Genomic DNA, 16,590 nt, shown 5'->3' with positions numbered 1-16,590 from the left:
ACATATGGTATAGTAGGGTGTAAGCAACTATTAAATTTCAAGGTCAAAGGTCACAAAAATCGGTTTTTTGCGCTTTTTTTGGAAATATCTCATTTCCTATGAGTTTTTTGCTATTTGTATTCATTATCAATATTGTAGAATACAAAATTCTCTACAAATTTTGTTTACAAAAAATATTTATACGGTGAACCGTTTTCGAGATAGAGGGCGGAGAGCACGCGGTCACAGCATCACTTCAGGTCAACCGGTGCCTCCGGTCGAAAACGCGCCATATATAGTTGATGAACTATCGATAAATCAATGATTATAAATATTTGTCAATTTTTATTAACTATTATATTATATTTTATCATTTTTTTCCTAACTTATCCACTTTTTATTCAGTATTAATTTATTTAACAACATTTACCTGCCCATGTAATTGCAGAATTGTTAATGAAAATATAGGAATTATATTTGAATTTTAACCTAATTAATATTTATAACTTCTTACATGATGAAAAAAAAAACAAATAAATTATGAATTAATCTTTTTATTAAATTGAATCTGGTAAATTTCAAACTGGTCTCCATTATCGTCTTCAATGGCATTTGTCTCAAGTTCTTCCATGATTTCGGGGTCAAAGGTTCCATCTTGGTTAATGTCGCTCTGATATGGTAGAGCATTGAGACAAGCTTGCCCATTACATTGGCCACAAGCTAAAGAGCATTGCAAGCCCGCTTTCCTGCATCCGCATCGCGAACCACAACCACTCTTGCAGTTGCAGAAAATTGTATTTAGCAAATCTTCTGGAGCAGGTGGTGAAATTGTCATGATAGGCTCCAGAAAATCGTTTCGCATTGCCCAACCCCATACCTGGGGTTCCAAATCATGTCCTAACCAAGTTTGAACTTGATAATATACAAGGTTGAAATGTTGATGAGCAGCTGCACTTGTTTATTAAGTTTTGTAGACTTGACGTAATGCATATAACGAAGATGATCGAGACTTTTCACAGATTTCGAGGCATTATAGACTGCCAATAAGGTTTGAGTTCCACTCTCTAATAATCTCTGGGCCGAACAATTTTTTTCCTCAAATGCTGCAGTTAGTTCATCCAAATTTGTCAGTTTCTCAAGAACTTTTAAAAATGATTTTTTCCCTTTTTATAAAGCGCAGAAGTTGTGTCACAGCCACTTAGTGCGTGCAGAAATAAAATTTGTTTTTTAGAATGAGGATAATTATCAAAACTTTTAGTCGAGTATATCTCCGTTTTTACATTACCTTTCCCAACTTTTTTAAAGAAAATTTCTTGTTCGTAAGACAGTGTGCGCCCAATTAAAATGACAAGTAAATCAATATCTTGTCCTATTATAACTGCAGTTTTTTTTGGCTTTGATTCTTCAATTGCAGTTTCAACAATAAGAACATCCGCATCATCTCTGGCTTGTTTAGTAGTAATATTTGCAGCTTGTAATTTTTCAATTAACATATTAATGAACTTATCTTTGTTATTTCGATTTGATGTAGTGGAAGAATTTTAAAATTTACAGATTTTAAAGAGGCACTAAATTATTTTCTATTTAAAATGTCAGTAGTGTGAATGGGAATGTAATTATATTATGATTTAAGTTTTTCTCTTAATTATTTTTTAATTTTAGTAAACGGTTATCAGTATTATTGAATATTTATAGATTTAATGCATGAAGAAAATGATAAAATATAATATAATAGTTAATAAAAGTTGAAAAATATTTATAATCATTGATTTATCGATAGTTCATCAAATATATATGGCGCGTTTTCGACCGGAGGCACCGGTTGACCTGAAGTGATGCTGTGACCGCGTGCTCTCCGCCCTCTATCTCGAAAACGGTTCACCGTATAAAAAAATTTTTTAAACAAAATTTGTAGAGAATTTTGTATTCTACAATATTGATAATGAATACAAATAGCAAAAAACCCATAGGAAATGAGATATTTCCATAAAAAGCCCAAAAAAACGATTTTTGTGACCTTTGACCTTGAAATTTAATAGTTGCTCACACCCTACCATATGTAGGTTTTGAGGCAACTTTTAGGGTGTCAATATACAAGTATTTACAGACTTACAGCTGGGTATCTCGAATTCCGAGATTTTTACCTAATTTAAGCTTAAATGACTGGATTATCACTCATTTTGGAGCCATTCATTATATGATATGTTATGAAGGAGCCCATTCAAAGTAGTTTCCCTCTCATATATTACACGTGTGCCAGAATTTTTTCCAATCCTCGAACTAGTTCTGATTTGCACTGATATGTCCTTGAGTCCTTTCAGGGATTCGGCTTTATCTCCTTAATCTTCGCAAATCGCTGTCCTTCCATGGGTCTCTTCAATTTCGGTAACAAGAAAAAATCGTAGGGGGCAAATCTTGTGAATATGGTGGCTGCAGCATGATTACGGTGTGGTTTTGGACAAAAAATTACTAACAAGCAATGCCAAGTGAGTAGGTGCATTACTGTGATGCAAACATCATGAATAGTTTCTCCACAATACCAGATGTTTTTTTCGTATTGTTTCACGCAAGCTGCATATTTTTTATTGGTACCTTGGGAGCTGCCTGACTTGTCCATTCAGTCCAAGTTTTCAGAGAACACTGCAGCCTCTTGGGCTTATTTCGTTTATTCTCCCATCTTCTCATGACACTCATTTCATCAGTCTCGTTCTCTGTACTAGTTTGTACAGGTTCCGTGTTGGATGTCCATCATATTCTTCTGGGCGTGCCTCACATTCGCATAAGATGTGTAGAGCTGTTTCTATCCCTTCGTTGCATAATCTGCAGCTGAGATCTCCGTTGTACAGCCCCATTTTATTCAGGTGTCCTCTAAGCGGACAATGACCGGTTAGTAACCCTGTAATTATTCTGAGCCGATATTGAAGTAGTTCTTCAGTTCTTTTCTCGGACGGTTCCCTAATGAAGGTTCAACTGAGTTTGTTGCCAGGTACTTTTGTCCAGTACTCTGTGTGCTTTTTATTGGTCCATGTCCTAATCTAGTTTCGTACCAATGCGTTTGGTACCTCCAGAGCTGGTTCAGGACCTATATATGAAGTTGATGATCCGCGTCTAGCGTATTCATCAGCTTTATCATTAACTGTGATTTCTGAATGCCCTGGCACCCAGTACAAAGTTAATTTGTTCCTGTTTGCAAGTTTATTCAGTTCTTCATGGCATTCCTAGACCAGTTTTGATGTCACCTTCGGGTTTGTCAGAGCCCCTAGTGCTCTCTTGCTGTCTGTAAAAATATAGATCCGCTCATTTCTTTGAGGCCTCAATTTAATAAGCCTTGCACACTGCAGGATATCATACAGTTCCACCTGAAAGACGGATGTGTATAGTCCTAGCGGATAACTGTAGTTTAGATTTCTATCCGCTCGGTATATTCCAGCTCCCGTTCCATGTTTGTTCTTCGATCCATCTGTCTACCAGGTGTTTTTTACTAACATGTTTTATGCTGATGGAATTATTCGACTTGTATTACGTTGGCAAAAGCACACTGATTCAAATTGTGCTAATTTCGATTGAATTGAACAAATAATCATTGAGATATTACAGTTCAAATTAGACGGACAAAACTTTTGAAATAATCTTAACATTTTTTTGATGTCTGATATATTATTATTTCAGCATTAGAAACTTGGGAGAAAATATCAATAACTGGCTTAAAACCCCAACCTCGCTCTGAGAGTATAGCAATAACTGTCTCAGAACTCCTTCTGAATGGATCTTCCGTCACATCTTTTGATTCCAAGGCGACGAGAATACGCACACGTACCTGTTCTTCAGCTGACAGAGGCAATAGACATTCATCTTATCTTCCTAATAATAAGGTATGTGAAATACGAGTATGTGTTTAATATTTTACTGAAAAGTAAATCGAATGTGAACATTTTTGACATTTCTGAGAGTTGGGAAGCTGATTTCATTCAAATTCGATGGAAGCAACATAAAAAAATGAATTGTTTTAAACTGTAGAACGCCTCCCCTGTCTAGTTGAGTGGGAGTTCTCTCGCGTAATACATGTGAACACCAATAAAACTTTGGAGGCTTCAGATTTTAATGAATCGAATTCTTTTACTTCAGTGTAGCTTATCTACTTAGATCTTATCTATTTTGTCATTGTTGATGCCTCATGTGGACTGAGGAATTTATTATATTATGATGCTTAAGTGACAGTTGAATAATAATTTTTCACTTGTTGAAGAGTGAAGAAGTGTTACATTTGGCGACCAACGTGGGGCTCGATTTGAGATAAGAGTCTCATGCTCTACCGACTGAGGTCGCCGGGCAACGGTGAGTGGTATTATAACTCTATGGGCTTCTGTCTGATGAATGAAAACCTTTTTCAACAGAGTAGCGTTCAAATTAGAGCTTAACTATTTTGTCAGTGTTGATGCTGATCCTGTGGACTGAATAATTTATTATATTCAAATGATTAACCGACAATATGTGAACTATAACTCAACCCTATCGAATAAATTGAAATATCTTTTTGTTGAGGAGTGAATATGTGCTACATTTGGCGCCTAACGTGGGCCTCGAATCCACGACACTGACATTCAGAGTCTCGCCCGACTGAGCCAAATGGGCAAATGTGAGTGGTAATAAAACTCTAGGGGCTTCAGACTTTGATTAATCGAAGCTTTTTCCAACAGTGTAACGTTTATGTAAGAGCTTATCTATTTTGTCAATGTTGATGCTGTCCTCGTGGACTGAAGAATTTATTATAGCTCGATGCAAAAGCGACAATATGTGATTTATAACTCTTCCCAAATTCAAGAAAAAATTAAAATTTTACCTCGCTGAAAATGCAACATTGTTTAACAATATCTTTTGAATCCTCTAGTACAAAACTGACACAAATTTATCATATTATACGAAAATTCCAAGGAGTATTCATTCATGAAATACCCGCTCTACTCCTTTCTCTTTGGTCCACTGCATTTACCTTCTCTCTCCAATATATTATATAACAGATTTTAAACAGACAGAACTCATAATATGGAAACTTGTTGTTTTGTTTTCTATAGACCTAAGGATCCATTAAAATTGAGAGAATAGACACAATATGAGCATATTTTATGCTTAGGTGTAATTCTCAACTTTTTTATGAATGCAAAATTGCACATAAAATAGTTATTCATGTAATGTAATTATTTAACTGATTTAACGTTTCAAACAAAGCACCCTGTAAAAAATAATAATCTGAATTATGGCCAAAAAAAAAGAAGAAGATAACCCGACACTATCAGTTACAACATATGAATCTTTTTGACTCAAATTACTTGGTCATCTTAAAGTTAGTCGCATGTAACGTTTTCTTTAGTGTCAAATAAAAAGGTCAAGCCGTGACATTGACAACTTGACTGTTCCATGTCAAATCACAGTATGTGAAAATTGATAATTTGTTAAAAATACATGCTATGTGTCCCGAACCAGTGAATGTTGAATTAACTGGCTATGAAGTTGAATTCAAACATATGTGCAAACAACCCATTTTTCATTTCTGTCAGTTAATGTTTCAAGATGAAGCAGCCAAACTTTGGCCTGATTAGCCTGATGTTCTGGATAGGCTATGGTTATGATCATCCTGTGTCACCTAGCCATGTAACGTAGCAGACTTATTTCAACTTCAACTAGATGAATATATCATTGAAGGCGAATTTGAGCTGACGTGACGGTCTTTAAATCGTCAGTCACTCCCAATGCTAAACTGATTTATTTTCAATGCAACAATTGGTCAATAATAATTACTAAATTGATTGAATTATTGATTGAGAAAGAGTTATTGCATCTCTCCTTACGATAGAAATCTCAATCCACGAATATCAAAGGTGGTAAAAAATTCGACATTAACTGCAGAACGAGATGCGACTTATGTTTTTCCCTTTAACTTTCACTGTATGGCAACTAGTTGAAACCAAAGTCCAATCATTCGTGATCTTACACCTTATGACCATCAATACAATGCTGGACTCAAAGCACAAGCCTGAGTGAATGATACCTCCATGGGATTCATAAATATATGACTTGAACAAGGCTTCTAAAGAGGTTCCGTTGCAAAGGTAAGCTTCGACGTTAACCATCAAACGAAATTTGCCTTCTGTCTTCCAGTGCAGCTTCCATTGGAAGGTAACTAGTTGAAACCAGAGCCCACCTAACCCCGAATTACCATCGGAGACGCTAGTCTTAACCACGACTCAACATTCCTTGAAGGACACGCCTGAGTAGCAACAAAGAGGTCTCGTGTTGGATAACGAATGCTTTGTTTTGGCCTCTGGTTTGAACTAGTTGCTTCGCAGTGAAAGATGTAGGACGATTCTCGCTTGGTGATCAATTTCGAAGCTTAACATTGCAAAGCACCGCCTTGGGAGCTTCGTTTATAATTGATATTCATGAATTGATTATTTTGTCGATCCCATAGGTTGCGTCTTCATACAGACACAATGATGTCGCTGGAATTGCATAGGCTACTTCTCGAAAGCTTGGAACACTGTTCCAAACTGAAAAACTACGCACCTCAGCAAATTTTGATGCTTTATAGAGCTTAAATCAGACCTTCTCTTGACTATTGTTCTCATGTATGGAGCTCCGCCCATAAGCATACCCTGAAGCTGATAGATTTCATCCAGAAAAGTGCCATCCGCCTGATTGGGACACGAACATCACTCACAATCTTGATAGTATCGAAGAAAGGTTGAAGATTTGTCTACCTTTTATAGATACTTTCACGGGAGGTGTTCAAGTGACTTGGCACGTTTGATTCCACCAAGAGCGGTACATATCAGAAATTCGTGACGTACTGTGGCTGCTCATCGTTTTGAGGCTCAACTCAGTACACCTCTAACTGTTTGAGAACTCTTTCATCTGGAGGACTGCGTTTATGTGGAATAAACTCCAGAGATCCAGCCCAACGTGAATCGCTAGTTTCGCACAGGCACCGCTCTTAGAGCGCCTTAAGGATTTTCCTGTAGTGCTTGTGTTCAGCCAGGTCAGTTGAGTTCTGCAAAGCATTCGTGCTCCAGCCTGATGCCATTGCTGAGACCTACGGCTTGTCAAAACACCACTATCTTGTGTTGTATTATTTATGCTTTATATTTGGGCCCGGGTTTCAACTGGTTACCTAACAGTTCACAGTTACTATGAGTTCATTCATTTTTAGGTAGCACCATGCGAAAAAACTTACGTTTTTCAACCTACCCAAACTAACTATGATGATGGAAGTGACTTGGCTCAACAATATGCCGATACCAATAGGTCTTCCAGAAGTTTTCTTCAAGAAATTCAAAAATTATCTCAGCTCAACATTCCAAGGATGAGCAATAAATGTAGTTACACCGTTTTGACTGGATGTGCAGGCGACAGCACTGAGAGCTTATTGAAACAACATGCCAGTCCGCAGGGAGATGTTGAGATCATCGATAGCGAGATAGCCACGCCATCCAGAGGTAATATATGATTCAAATATATTATACATATTGATATGCCTGTCACACAATTCATTTAATTCACACCCAAATCACAACATGATAGTAGATTGTGATGCACTGTTTGGAACCTTTGGTGTAGTAAGGAATATTATCTACTGGAGTTTTTTCTCAACACCAAACCGTTATTTTAACATCTCGATACGTGTTTCGATCACCAAGTGATCATTTTCGAGAGGAAGATTCAACTGTTTAATCTTCCTCTTGAAGATGATCACTTGGTGATCGAAACACGTGTCGAGGTGTTGATATAACGGTTTGGTGAAGGGATAAAACTCCAGTAATATTCATGATAGTAGATTATTTCACAAAAAAATTAGTAATATACTTGATTTATGGGAGCGTACTGAAAAAATACAATTTTCTTTATTTTGAATTGCTGATTTGATTTATCATTTTCTTCCAAAGTACCATAACCTGAATATCTCAGAGCCAGATCATCTTGTAACCAATTGAGAATCTCCTCGTTAGTTTACTGACAATATTCACTAGATCAGTGGTTGCCAACCTGTCGATCACGAGCTACCGGTAGCTCGCGGAGGCAATTCTGGTAGCTCTCACAACGATTTTAATTTGAAAAATATAAACTGCAAAAATCAGAGAAGCTTCCGAAAATTTCACAAAAAATTCTAATTGTCATAATATTAAACATAAACATCGGAAACGTTGCGGTGAGCGATCTGCCGCTGACGCCATCAAGCTAGAATCGGCTAGAACCGACCAGCCGGACCAGCGCGTTAGTGTTCGAGAACGATCTGGATTACTTTGAACGGGATAAATATGCACGGCGCGGCGACATTGCGCTTAGTTTAAAACTGAATGCGTAACCAACGTCCAGCGGTTGGGTTAGTAGAGAACAACAAAAATAATATTATGGCAAGCAGTTGTAAGAAGGTAAAGACATACCATTTTCATTCGGAATGGGAAGAACAATACTTTTTTACAGAAGTTAAAGATAAAAATGCGTGTTTGTTATGTAATACTTCGGTCTCCGTTGCTAAAAAGGAAATATTGAGAGACATCATGAAACTGTACATTCTAATTTTGAAAAATCATTCCCACTACATTCTGCCGCCAGAAAGGAGAAACTGAAACAGTTAAAAAAGCAGTTAATTGGACAACAATCAGTAATTTTTGAGAACAGTCGACAAAAATAAGGCTGCAACTGAAGCATCGTACCGTGTGTCCCAGACAATTGCATAAAAAAAAACCTTATGAAGACGGGGAAATGATAAAACAGGCGTTTTTAGAAGCTGCTGATTCGTTATTTGCCAACTTTAGAAATAAAGACGAGATAGTTTCAGCTATAAAATCTATGCAACTTTCCGCTAATACAGTGATGAGACGTGTAGAAGTAATGAGCAATGATATTTTTTTACAGTTAAGAACTGACTTAGATAACTGTGTTTATTTTTCGCTTCAACTGGATGAATCAACAGATGTCGTTGACACTGCCCAGATGGCCGTGTTCGTCAGGATGGTTTTTAGTAATTTTACGATTGAAGATCTTTAGAAGTTCATTCCACTGAAAGGACACACTACTGGACATGACTTGTTTTCTCATTTGAAAATATTATTTTTTCCGAGAAAATTTCAATATCGAAAATGGTAGGCTTGACAACCGATGGCGCTCCAGCTATGGTGGGATGTGATAAGGGTCTGGTGGCGTTATGTCGTAAAGATAGAACTTTTCCGCAATTTCTCTATAACCACTGCATTATCCATCAGCAAGCATTATGTGGAAATTTTCTGAAACTAAACAACGTTATGAAACTGGTGGTAAAAATTGTGAACAAGATTAGAGCTCAAGCGTTACAAAGAAGATTATTCAGAACCTTGGCCGATGAAGTTGATTGTCAATAAGGGGGCCTACTCCTTCACTCTGAAGTCCGATGGTTAAGTAGAGGACGGGTGCTGAAACGTTTTAATGATGTCCCATCTGGCACAGTTCAATTTTTCAAACAACGCGATGAACCGACTCCGGAACTAGAAAATTCAATCTGGCTTAGAGATTTTGGTTTTCTCGCGAAGACATCGCTGCAACAGAAATGGAAGTCATTGAGTTCCAAAATGATTTAGCCTTAAAATCGTTAGTCTCAAGTACTGAATGTATCTGGCCTATTGTAAGTAAAGACAAATATTCAGTTCTATGCCGTGTTGCCTTGAAAGTGAAAGCATTATTCAGTTCAACCTATTTGTGTGAATTTTCTTTTTCCAATATGAAGTTTATCAAGAACAAATATCGACTTACAGATGAACATTTGTATTCGAATGGCTGCATCAAATTATACTGCAAACATTGAAAAAATTATCGATGAGTCTGAGTGTCAGCCTTCTCATTGAACGTGCTTCTTTATTTTTCAATGTTTATGTTCATGATAGTGCGTTACTTTTTTGTTGTTATTATCAACTATTTTCAAATCATACGTGACATGCCGTTGTGGCTGGATAAAAGTTTGTGTTTATTTTTCAAACACCTTCGTTTGATAGGTAGGAATGTAGCTATGAACAAGTACGTATTAATAATATTAGTTATTTTGTTATTAGTTTATTATTAGTACCTATGTATTATATATTACCAGTTGAAAAGTAAAATAAATACATATAATGATAAATTAACTGTGGATTATTTCATTTACGTTGCGTTACGTGGCTTCCGTGTGGGTAGCTCGCTGTTTATTCCAAAATTAACAAAGTAGCTCAATACGTCACAAGTCAAAACTCGTCAGGTATGTCAGCGATGAGATGGCGAAGACAAAAGGAATGTCGGTTCTTTGGTTGCCGCCTTATCACTGAGAATTGAATTCTATAGAGTTGGTTTGGGCTCAAGTTGAAGTATTCATCGCAAAGAATAATAAGATCTTCAAGCTGTATGGAGTAAAGAAATATCTATACAGTGCTCTGGAAACAGTCGACCAAAAAGCTGGGGAAAACTGTATCCACAAAACAATCAGAATCGGAGCAGAGATGTGGGATCTGGATGATCCCACATGTATCCCACATGTGTCCACACAACAATCAGAATCGAAGCAGACATTTGGGATCTGGATGATCGCATAGACTCATTATCAGAAAAAATTATTCCAGTTGTCATCAATCGTAATGAAACTGTTTCATCCAGTGAAGAATCACTCAACGAATCCCTGTAGCTTTTTTTCAGATTAAAATTATGGCAATGTCTTATTGGAAGTAAGTATTTCCATTAAATATATAAAATTGTTTCTGAATCAACTATAAAATCCAATAACGAATATGAATATTCATTTCCAAATCAACAAGAATATATAAAGTGTATCTCTCAGTGCAGCCACACTTTTCTACTTCCTGAAAATGTCAAAGTCGAAGCCGGAACGTCAAACAACGCAAACTTTTGAAAGCGGTTCAACTCGAAATCAGATGTTGTAACCGCGGAAATCTATTCTATTTGTATACTTATCTGGTGATGTTTCGAATACTTTATCCATCTTCATTATCATACCGACGATCAATTTGATATTATCAGTGTCAATGATAATGATAATATCAAATTTATTTACATCAAAAGACGAATCATAACTACAAATTATAATGTGTTGAGTTGAATAGGTTGGATAAAGGCAATGGATAGAGTCTTTAAAACGTCACCAGGTGATACATAATTCTTTTAATATTCAAAATTTTTTAAATTTAAATTAATGACAAATTTGATTTTTTCAAAAAAGCTAATTTATCAAATGCAGTAACTTTTTGCTCGTTCTACATTTGTATTTATTTGTAAATTTAACTGTAGAAGGTAGAAATTCTAAATAATAAAAAACTATTTCAAATATAAATTGTTCTTCCCAAAATAAAATATTTAAACAAAATTAGTTTTCACCATATTTTAATTATCTTCTCTTCATACAGAATATATCAATAGAAAATTTATATTAATACCCCCAGTCCGACGCCTATTAATATTATCCAGATAAAACATCGAGCGGTTCTTTTGGCGGTATTTACGCATTCTTCGTCGGTGTTTTCGCATTCTTTGTCGCATAACCGTATTTTAATGGCTCGTTAGCGGCGTCCTCAATGGATATAGAGGGTAGACATATCTCAATGATTTTGTGGGTGAATTGCAGTGCTATTTGCTTGAGACGACAATGTTGCTTTCTTTGATGTAGCGACATGTTTGCATTCTTGAAATTATTTTACTCTCAGACAATACTGAACGAACTATAGATGGAGTGACATTTTTGTTGTTTGCTCCATCTTAAGACGAGGAATGAAATATTCTGAAAGAATTTCGCATAGCATTGACTTTAGGTCGATGATGGTCACTATCTCGCACTGATGAGTAAAAAATTGGGAATATTCAGCATTGCATATGTAAAGGGTAGTTAGTAAAAACACGTCCGAAGAAGCCATTGTATGGCGAAACACATGTTGCGTTTTTGTAAAACTGTTTAGTGAAAATGTTACAATGAAGTGTTTTTTGAATACGTGCTATATTTTTTCCAAAATATTTGTGTTTCCTTCGTTGGACTGGGTACTTCTGTCAGATGAAGTCCTTGTAGGACGAAACTGCAGTAACGTTACAAATTCAAGTGGTATAAAAACATAAAATGTTTCATTTCTCATTTTTCATGATGATTTCTTACCACTCAGTAACGGCTACATCCATCAATTTACTGAAAGGAGACATGTAGGGTGACTTTGACATAATAGACTGTTCGTAACTGAAGTTTAGTATTTCTTTCCTCAGAAAAATAAAATGTTTTCAATTTCTTTGCCTGTGATTGTTATTGCCCTGTGATGCGCAGTTCATTATATGATGAAATCGTTACTGAGCAGTACAAAATTATGTTGAAGAATCATAGAAAAAAAATTGACCATTCAAAAAAAGAGTATTTCAGTAACAAATTCCTTGAAGCTGATAACGAATCCAAAGTTGCCTGAAATATAATTAAACAGAATACAACATTCAATAATATGAGCAATTGTTTTCCGAATTATTTTGAAACTGATGATGGAACTCGGTTTCATGGTGGTCCTGTTATTCCTCAAGTCTTTAATGATTATTTCATTGACTCTGTACATTCTCTAATCAATGATTCTGAACCTGCTGGTGAACATCATCACGATATAAAAACAAACTCTTTTTTTCTTCATCCTTTAGACGAAACTGAACTTCTTGATATCATCAAGTCCATATCGTCTAAGAACTCTAGTAGTGGCTTTGATGAATTACCAGGTAGAGTATTGTTGTATGTTGCTGAACTAATCATTGAACCACTTACATACCTACTTAATCTCTCTTTCCTTGAGGGTCCATTTCCCTCGTGTCTTAAACATGCTATTGTTGTTCCTGTTCACAAGAAAATTGATAAGCACTTAATCTCCAACTACAGAGGTATTGCATTGATGTCTTCATTTTCAAAAATTTTCGAAAGATCCTATCTCATCAGACTTGTATCTTTCTGTAAAAAGTATAACCTACTCGCAAAGAGCCAATATGGATTCCAATCTGATTTATCCACCCAAGATGCTACTCTTTCTCTGGGTCAAGCATGTTTTATCCAAATTTGAAAATGGCGAAAAATCGATCAGAATTCTATTTGATTTGCCACGTGCATTTGATACCATCAACCATCAACTTCTCCTTGATAAACTTTATGATACTGGAATTCGCAGCCAAAGTCTAGAATGGATTAAGTCTTATCTGACTGGTAGATCACAATCTGTTAAGGTTAGGCTCAAAAATATGGAATATATCATTCTGAAAATCGTAGCATATTAACAGGTGTTCCCCAAGGTAGGGTCCTGGGTCCTACTGTCTTTCTCTGATTCGTCAACGACATCTCTAATATTAATCAACAACATTGACCAGGCTGATATTGCAGTTGCTAATATGTTTAATTACTGCGCCAGAAACGGCCTCGTACTGAATAGCAATAAATCTAATACCATTGTTTTCTCGCTTAGAGAAATGGACTGCAGTATATTAGTTAGAGCTAATACTAAATCTATTGTGCAGAAAAAATCAGTCAAATTCTTAGGGTTGAACACAATAATCCTGGAATGATCATATTGACTCTATTTCTATAAAATTATCCAAGCATTGTTTCGTCATTTGTAATCTCAGAAATTCTGTCCCTATAAATATTTCATTAAGTTACTAATATGCCTATGTTCATTCTAGTCCAAATTATTGCTTAGTCTGCTACGGTAACAGCAGCAAATTGAATGATCTGTTGATTGCTCAAAAAAAGATACTAACAACCATGTGTTTTGAAAAATATGGTGATTCTTGTAAGCAGTTATTTACTGAGTTACAAATTTCAACTGTGATATCCATGTATATTTTAAATTGTGTCACTTACATTAAGAATCATTACCATGAGTTTCAGCTAAGGGATACTATCCGCATAGCTGCTGGTTATACTGTCAGGCAAAATTATAATCTGATACACAAATTAACATCTGTATCAAACGGACCTCATGTTATGTCTATAAAAATATTCAATAAACTTCCAACATTCATTAAGAAAATTTCAAATCCCATTAATTTCAAAAATAGCGTTGAAAATATTCTCTACAAAATTGCCTTTTATTCACTTGATGAATATTTTCAAACTGATCTGGCTGCTTGACATCACGATTGTTTGCTTGTTAATATTCTACTGTTTATACTATGTATTTTTTTATTTGTTTTATATAATTATCTCCTACATCTACTATTGATTTAATTTTTTTTATGTTTGTTCCATATTTTATCACTTGATATTTTTCAACTCCAATCTTTACTGTGTATATGACGATTTCCATGCTTGTAAAAAAGTCTCAGGAAAAATAAAGTATTGTATTGTAAAAAGTTTTGTAGTGAGGTAATGATAATACGTTGGTACTCAATTATTTTATGTTTCAGGTACAATGATAAAATCCAAGTCAGCCTACGTCATAAAGAAGAAATATCAAATAGACGTCTCTCCTACTTTGGACGGAGAACTCAAGGAACCCACCACTAGAAAACGGGTAGAATTCGATTTTTCTTCTATGAAAATGCCGCGTGAACCAGTATCTGTGCCAAATTTCACAATTCTGTCCCTGCCAACACCAGTATTGACGCCTGTGGAAGCTACGAAATTGGTGTATTTAGACAGTGAAGAAGAAAATGATCTTCTCGATAAGCATACGAAAGCGAAAGAAAAACTCAGTACAGTTCAAGCTAACAATGAGAAAAACCTTTATGAAACATTTCAACCTATCAAGAAAGGGGACAGCTACAGTTCCCATATAGGCTACGCAGATAACCCCCTATACCAACAGCTGATAAATTCCCTGCCAGAAAAATCACAGGAAAACGTTTCGTCTACTTCAGACTACTGCAGTATCGAAACAGTCAACAGACTTTCCTCTGCGAGCAGTTACAGCGTAAAAACTGGAACCCCACAAGACGAAAATCAGAGAATTAACAGAGATAAAAATGGGCCATTTGGTTTCTGCAATCCCAATTATATGGGACCGGATATAAAATCGATATTGAACGACAAAATAGATAAGAAAAACGTTGTTAAACTTCTAACTCCTGAAACGGTCAAATCGGATGAGGAAGATACGTTAGAACTCCAGGATTACGACGGCACCTTAGGAAGGAACACTAGAGTGTGCTTCAAACACGCAAGTAGAGTGAATCGACCTCCTAAGTCCTTAGACGTAGGTCAGAACCAGCTACAGAGCAGGTGTCACGGGGAAAAAACTAGAGCCCTTAGCGCCGGTAGGGTGGAAAACAGAATGGACAGCATTCCACCTATTCGGCCGATGAGTGGACCGGTAGAGTCTTCTGTACCCATTTATGTTTATATTATCGGCGGTAAGGAACAAGGGCACGTAACGGTTTTTAAAAGGCCCGTATCTATTTGGAAACTGAAACTCTTCTGAATTGTACCCAAATGGCAAGGAAAACGTTCAAAAAATGTGCCAATATTTTTCTGGTAGAATTAGAGTGGAATAATAGATATTAGATGAGAAATTTGGCTAGTGAATTTTGAGGTTTGTTCTTCAGATCTCATTGGGAAATACATGATATACTAGAAACCAGTTGTTAACGAATCTGTCCCGATTCATTTTAGGTTTTGCGATTATTGATGTTACATTATTTCCTCTTTTATTTTCTACACTGATGACTTTATAATCTGACCTAATGAACAGCTCATTATTAAAGAAATCTGGTGAGGCAAATGCCATGTTATTGACTTACACCTATTTAAATGATGAGCGCCCCTGGCAATTGCTTCATTCAGATAGCGACCTATTTCATACTCTCAACAGATCAAGTGATTATGTTGCAAATTGGCATACTTGAATGCATGAAAAATTCGAAATATGAATTTTTTACATACCAGTATTTTTTCTGACACCTGGCAAAATAATTGTTATCGGTAAACAACTTTGAATCAAATCATGATGGAATTATGGGATGTAATATATTTTTTGATGATTTTGGGGGATATCAGGCATTGAGTTCAATAATATGTTGATATTCTACTTTCACGCATTATTCAGTATCATCCTCAAAGTATGCACATTATGGGAAACTTATTTATTAAGGGTTTTTCGACAAAAAATTATTCTTGATAAAAGTTAGTGCATCCCCTAGAACTGAATATGCACCAACAAAATACAGTACAACACATGTAATATACGAGGGGCCTTCAAATATTTGATTTTGTGACAGGAGTAACGTACCCTTATTTTGAAAAATCTTGGGAAATATTAGAAAAGTTGTTCAGTGTTGAAAAATACATCTAGATTTGAAGGCGTGGCCATCTAAGTGAAGTTATATTTTTTGACCATTTTTTTTAATGGGGACTACAAAAAAAATTTTTGCTGAAACGTCAAATAGACAGCATCCTATATACGACGGTTCATTTCAAAAGCCGATAATATTACAAAATACACAACTATGGTGTTAACCACGGTCAATTTTTTTGAAGAGTAAATTAATTTTGAAAGTTTTTGGTGCAAAGTTATTTTTACTCAAAATTATGCAGTATTGTAACAAGAACTCAATATTCAATAATATCAAATCACAAAATATCAAAATAAAATAGGTACTTCG

The 16,590-nt window shown here is 35.7% G+C and overlaps 1 protein-coding gene across 2 annotated transcripts in view; it reads left to right on the top strand.

Moving 5' to 3' along the window:
- Positions 1 to 16,049, top strand: part of LOC111511666 (uncharacterized) — a 53,481-nt gene extending 37,432 nt beyond the window's left edge. The window contains exons 6-8 of one of the 2 annotated variants that reach the window (XM_074180359.1): positions 3,649 to 3,851; positions 7,184 to 7,469; positions 14,398 to 16,049. In XM_074180359.1, the coding sequence (XP_074036460.1) occupies positions 3,649 to 3,851; positions 7,184 to 7,469; positions 14,398 to 15,410 (1,502 nt within the window). In that variant the 3' untranslated portion in view covers positions 15,411 to 16,049. The remainder of the gene's footprint in view (positions 1 to 3,648; positions 3,852 to 7,183; positions 7,470 to 14,397) is intronic. The other variant, XM_074180360.1, reaches the window with a different exon arrangement.
- Positions 16,050 to 16,590: the final 541 nt, after the last annotated feature.

Source organism: Leptinotarsa decemlineata, unplaced genomic scaffold (assembly GCF_025532065.1).
Source record: "Leptinotarsa decemlineata unplaced genomic scaffold, Ldec_3_MD MMD2_tig00026294_RagTag_RagTag, whole genome shotgun sequence".
In the NCBI taxonomy this organism is placed as follows: Eukaryota; Metazoa; Arthropoda; class Insecta; order Coleoptera; family Chrysomelidae; genus Leptinotarsa; species Leptinotarsa decemlineata.
The sequence above is the reverse complement of the archived record's forward strand: the minus strand, read 5'-3'. Positions and strand labels throughout refer to the sequence as shown.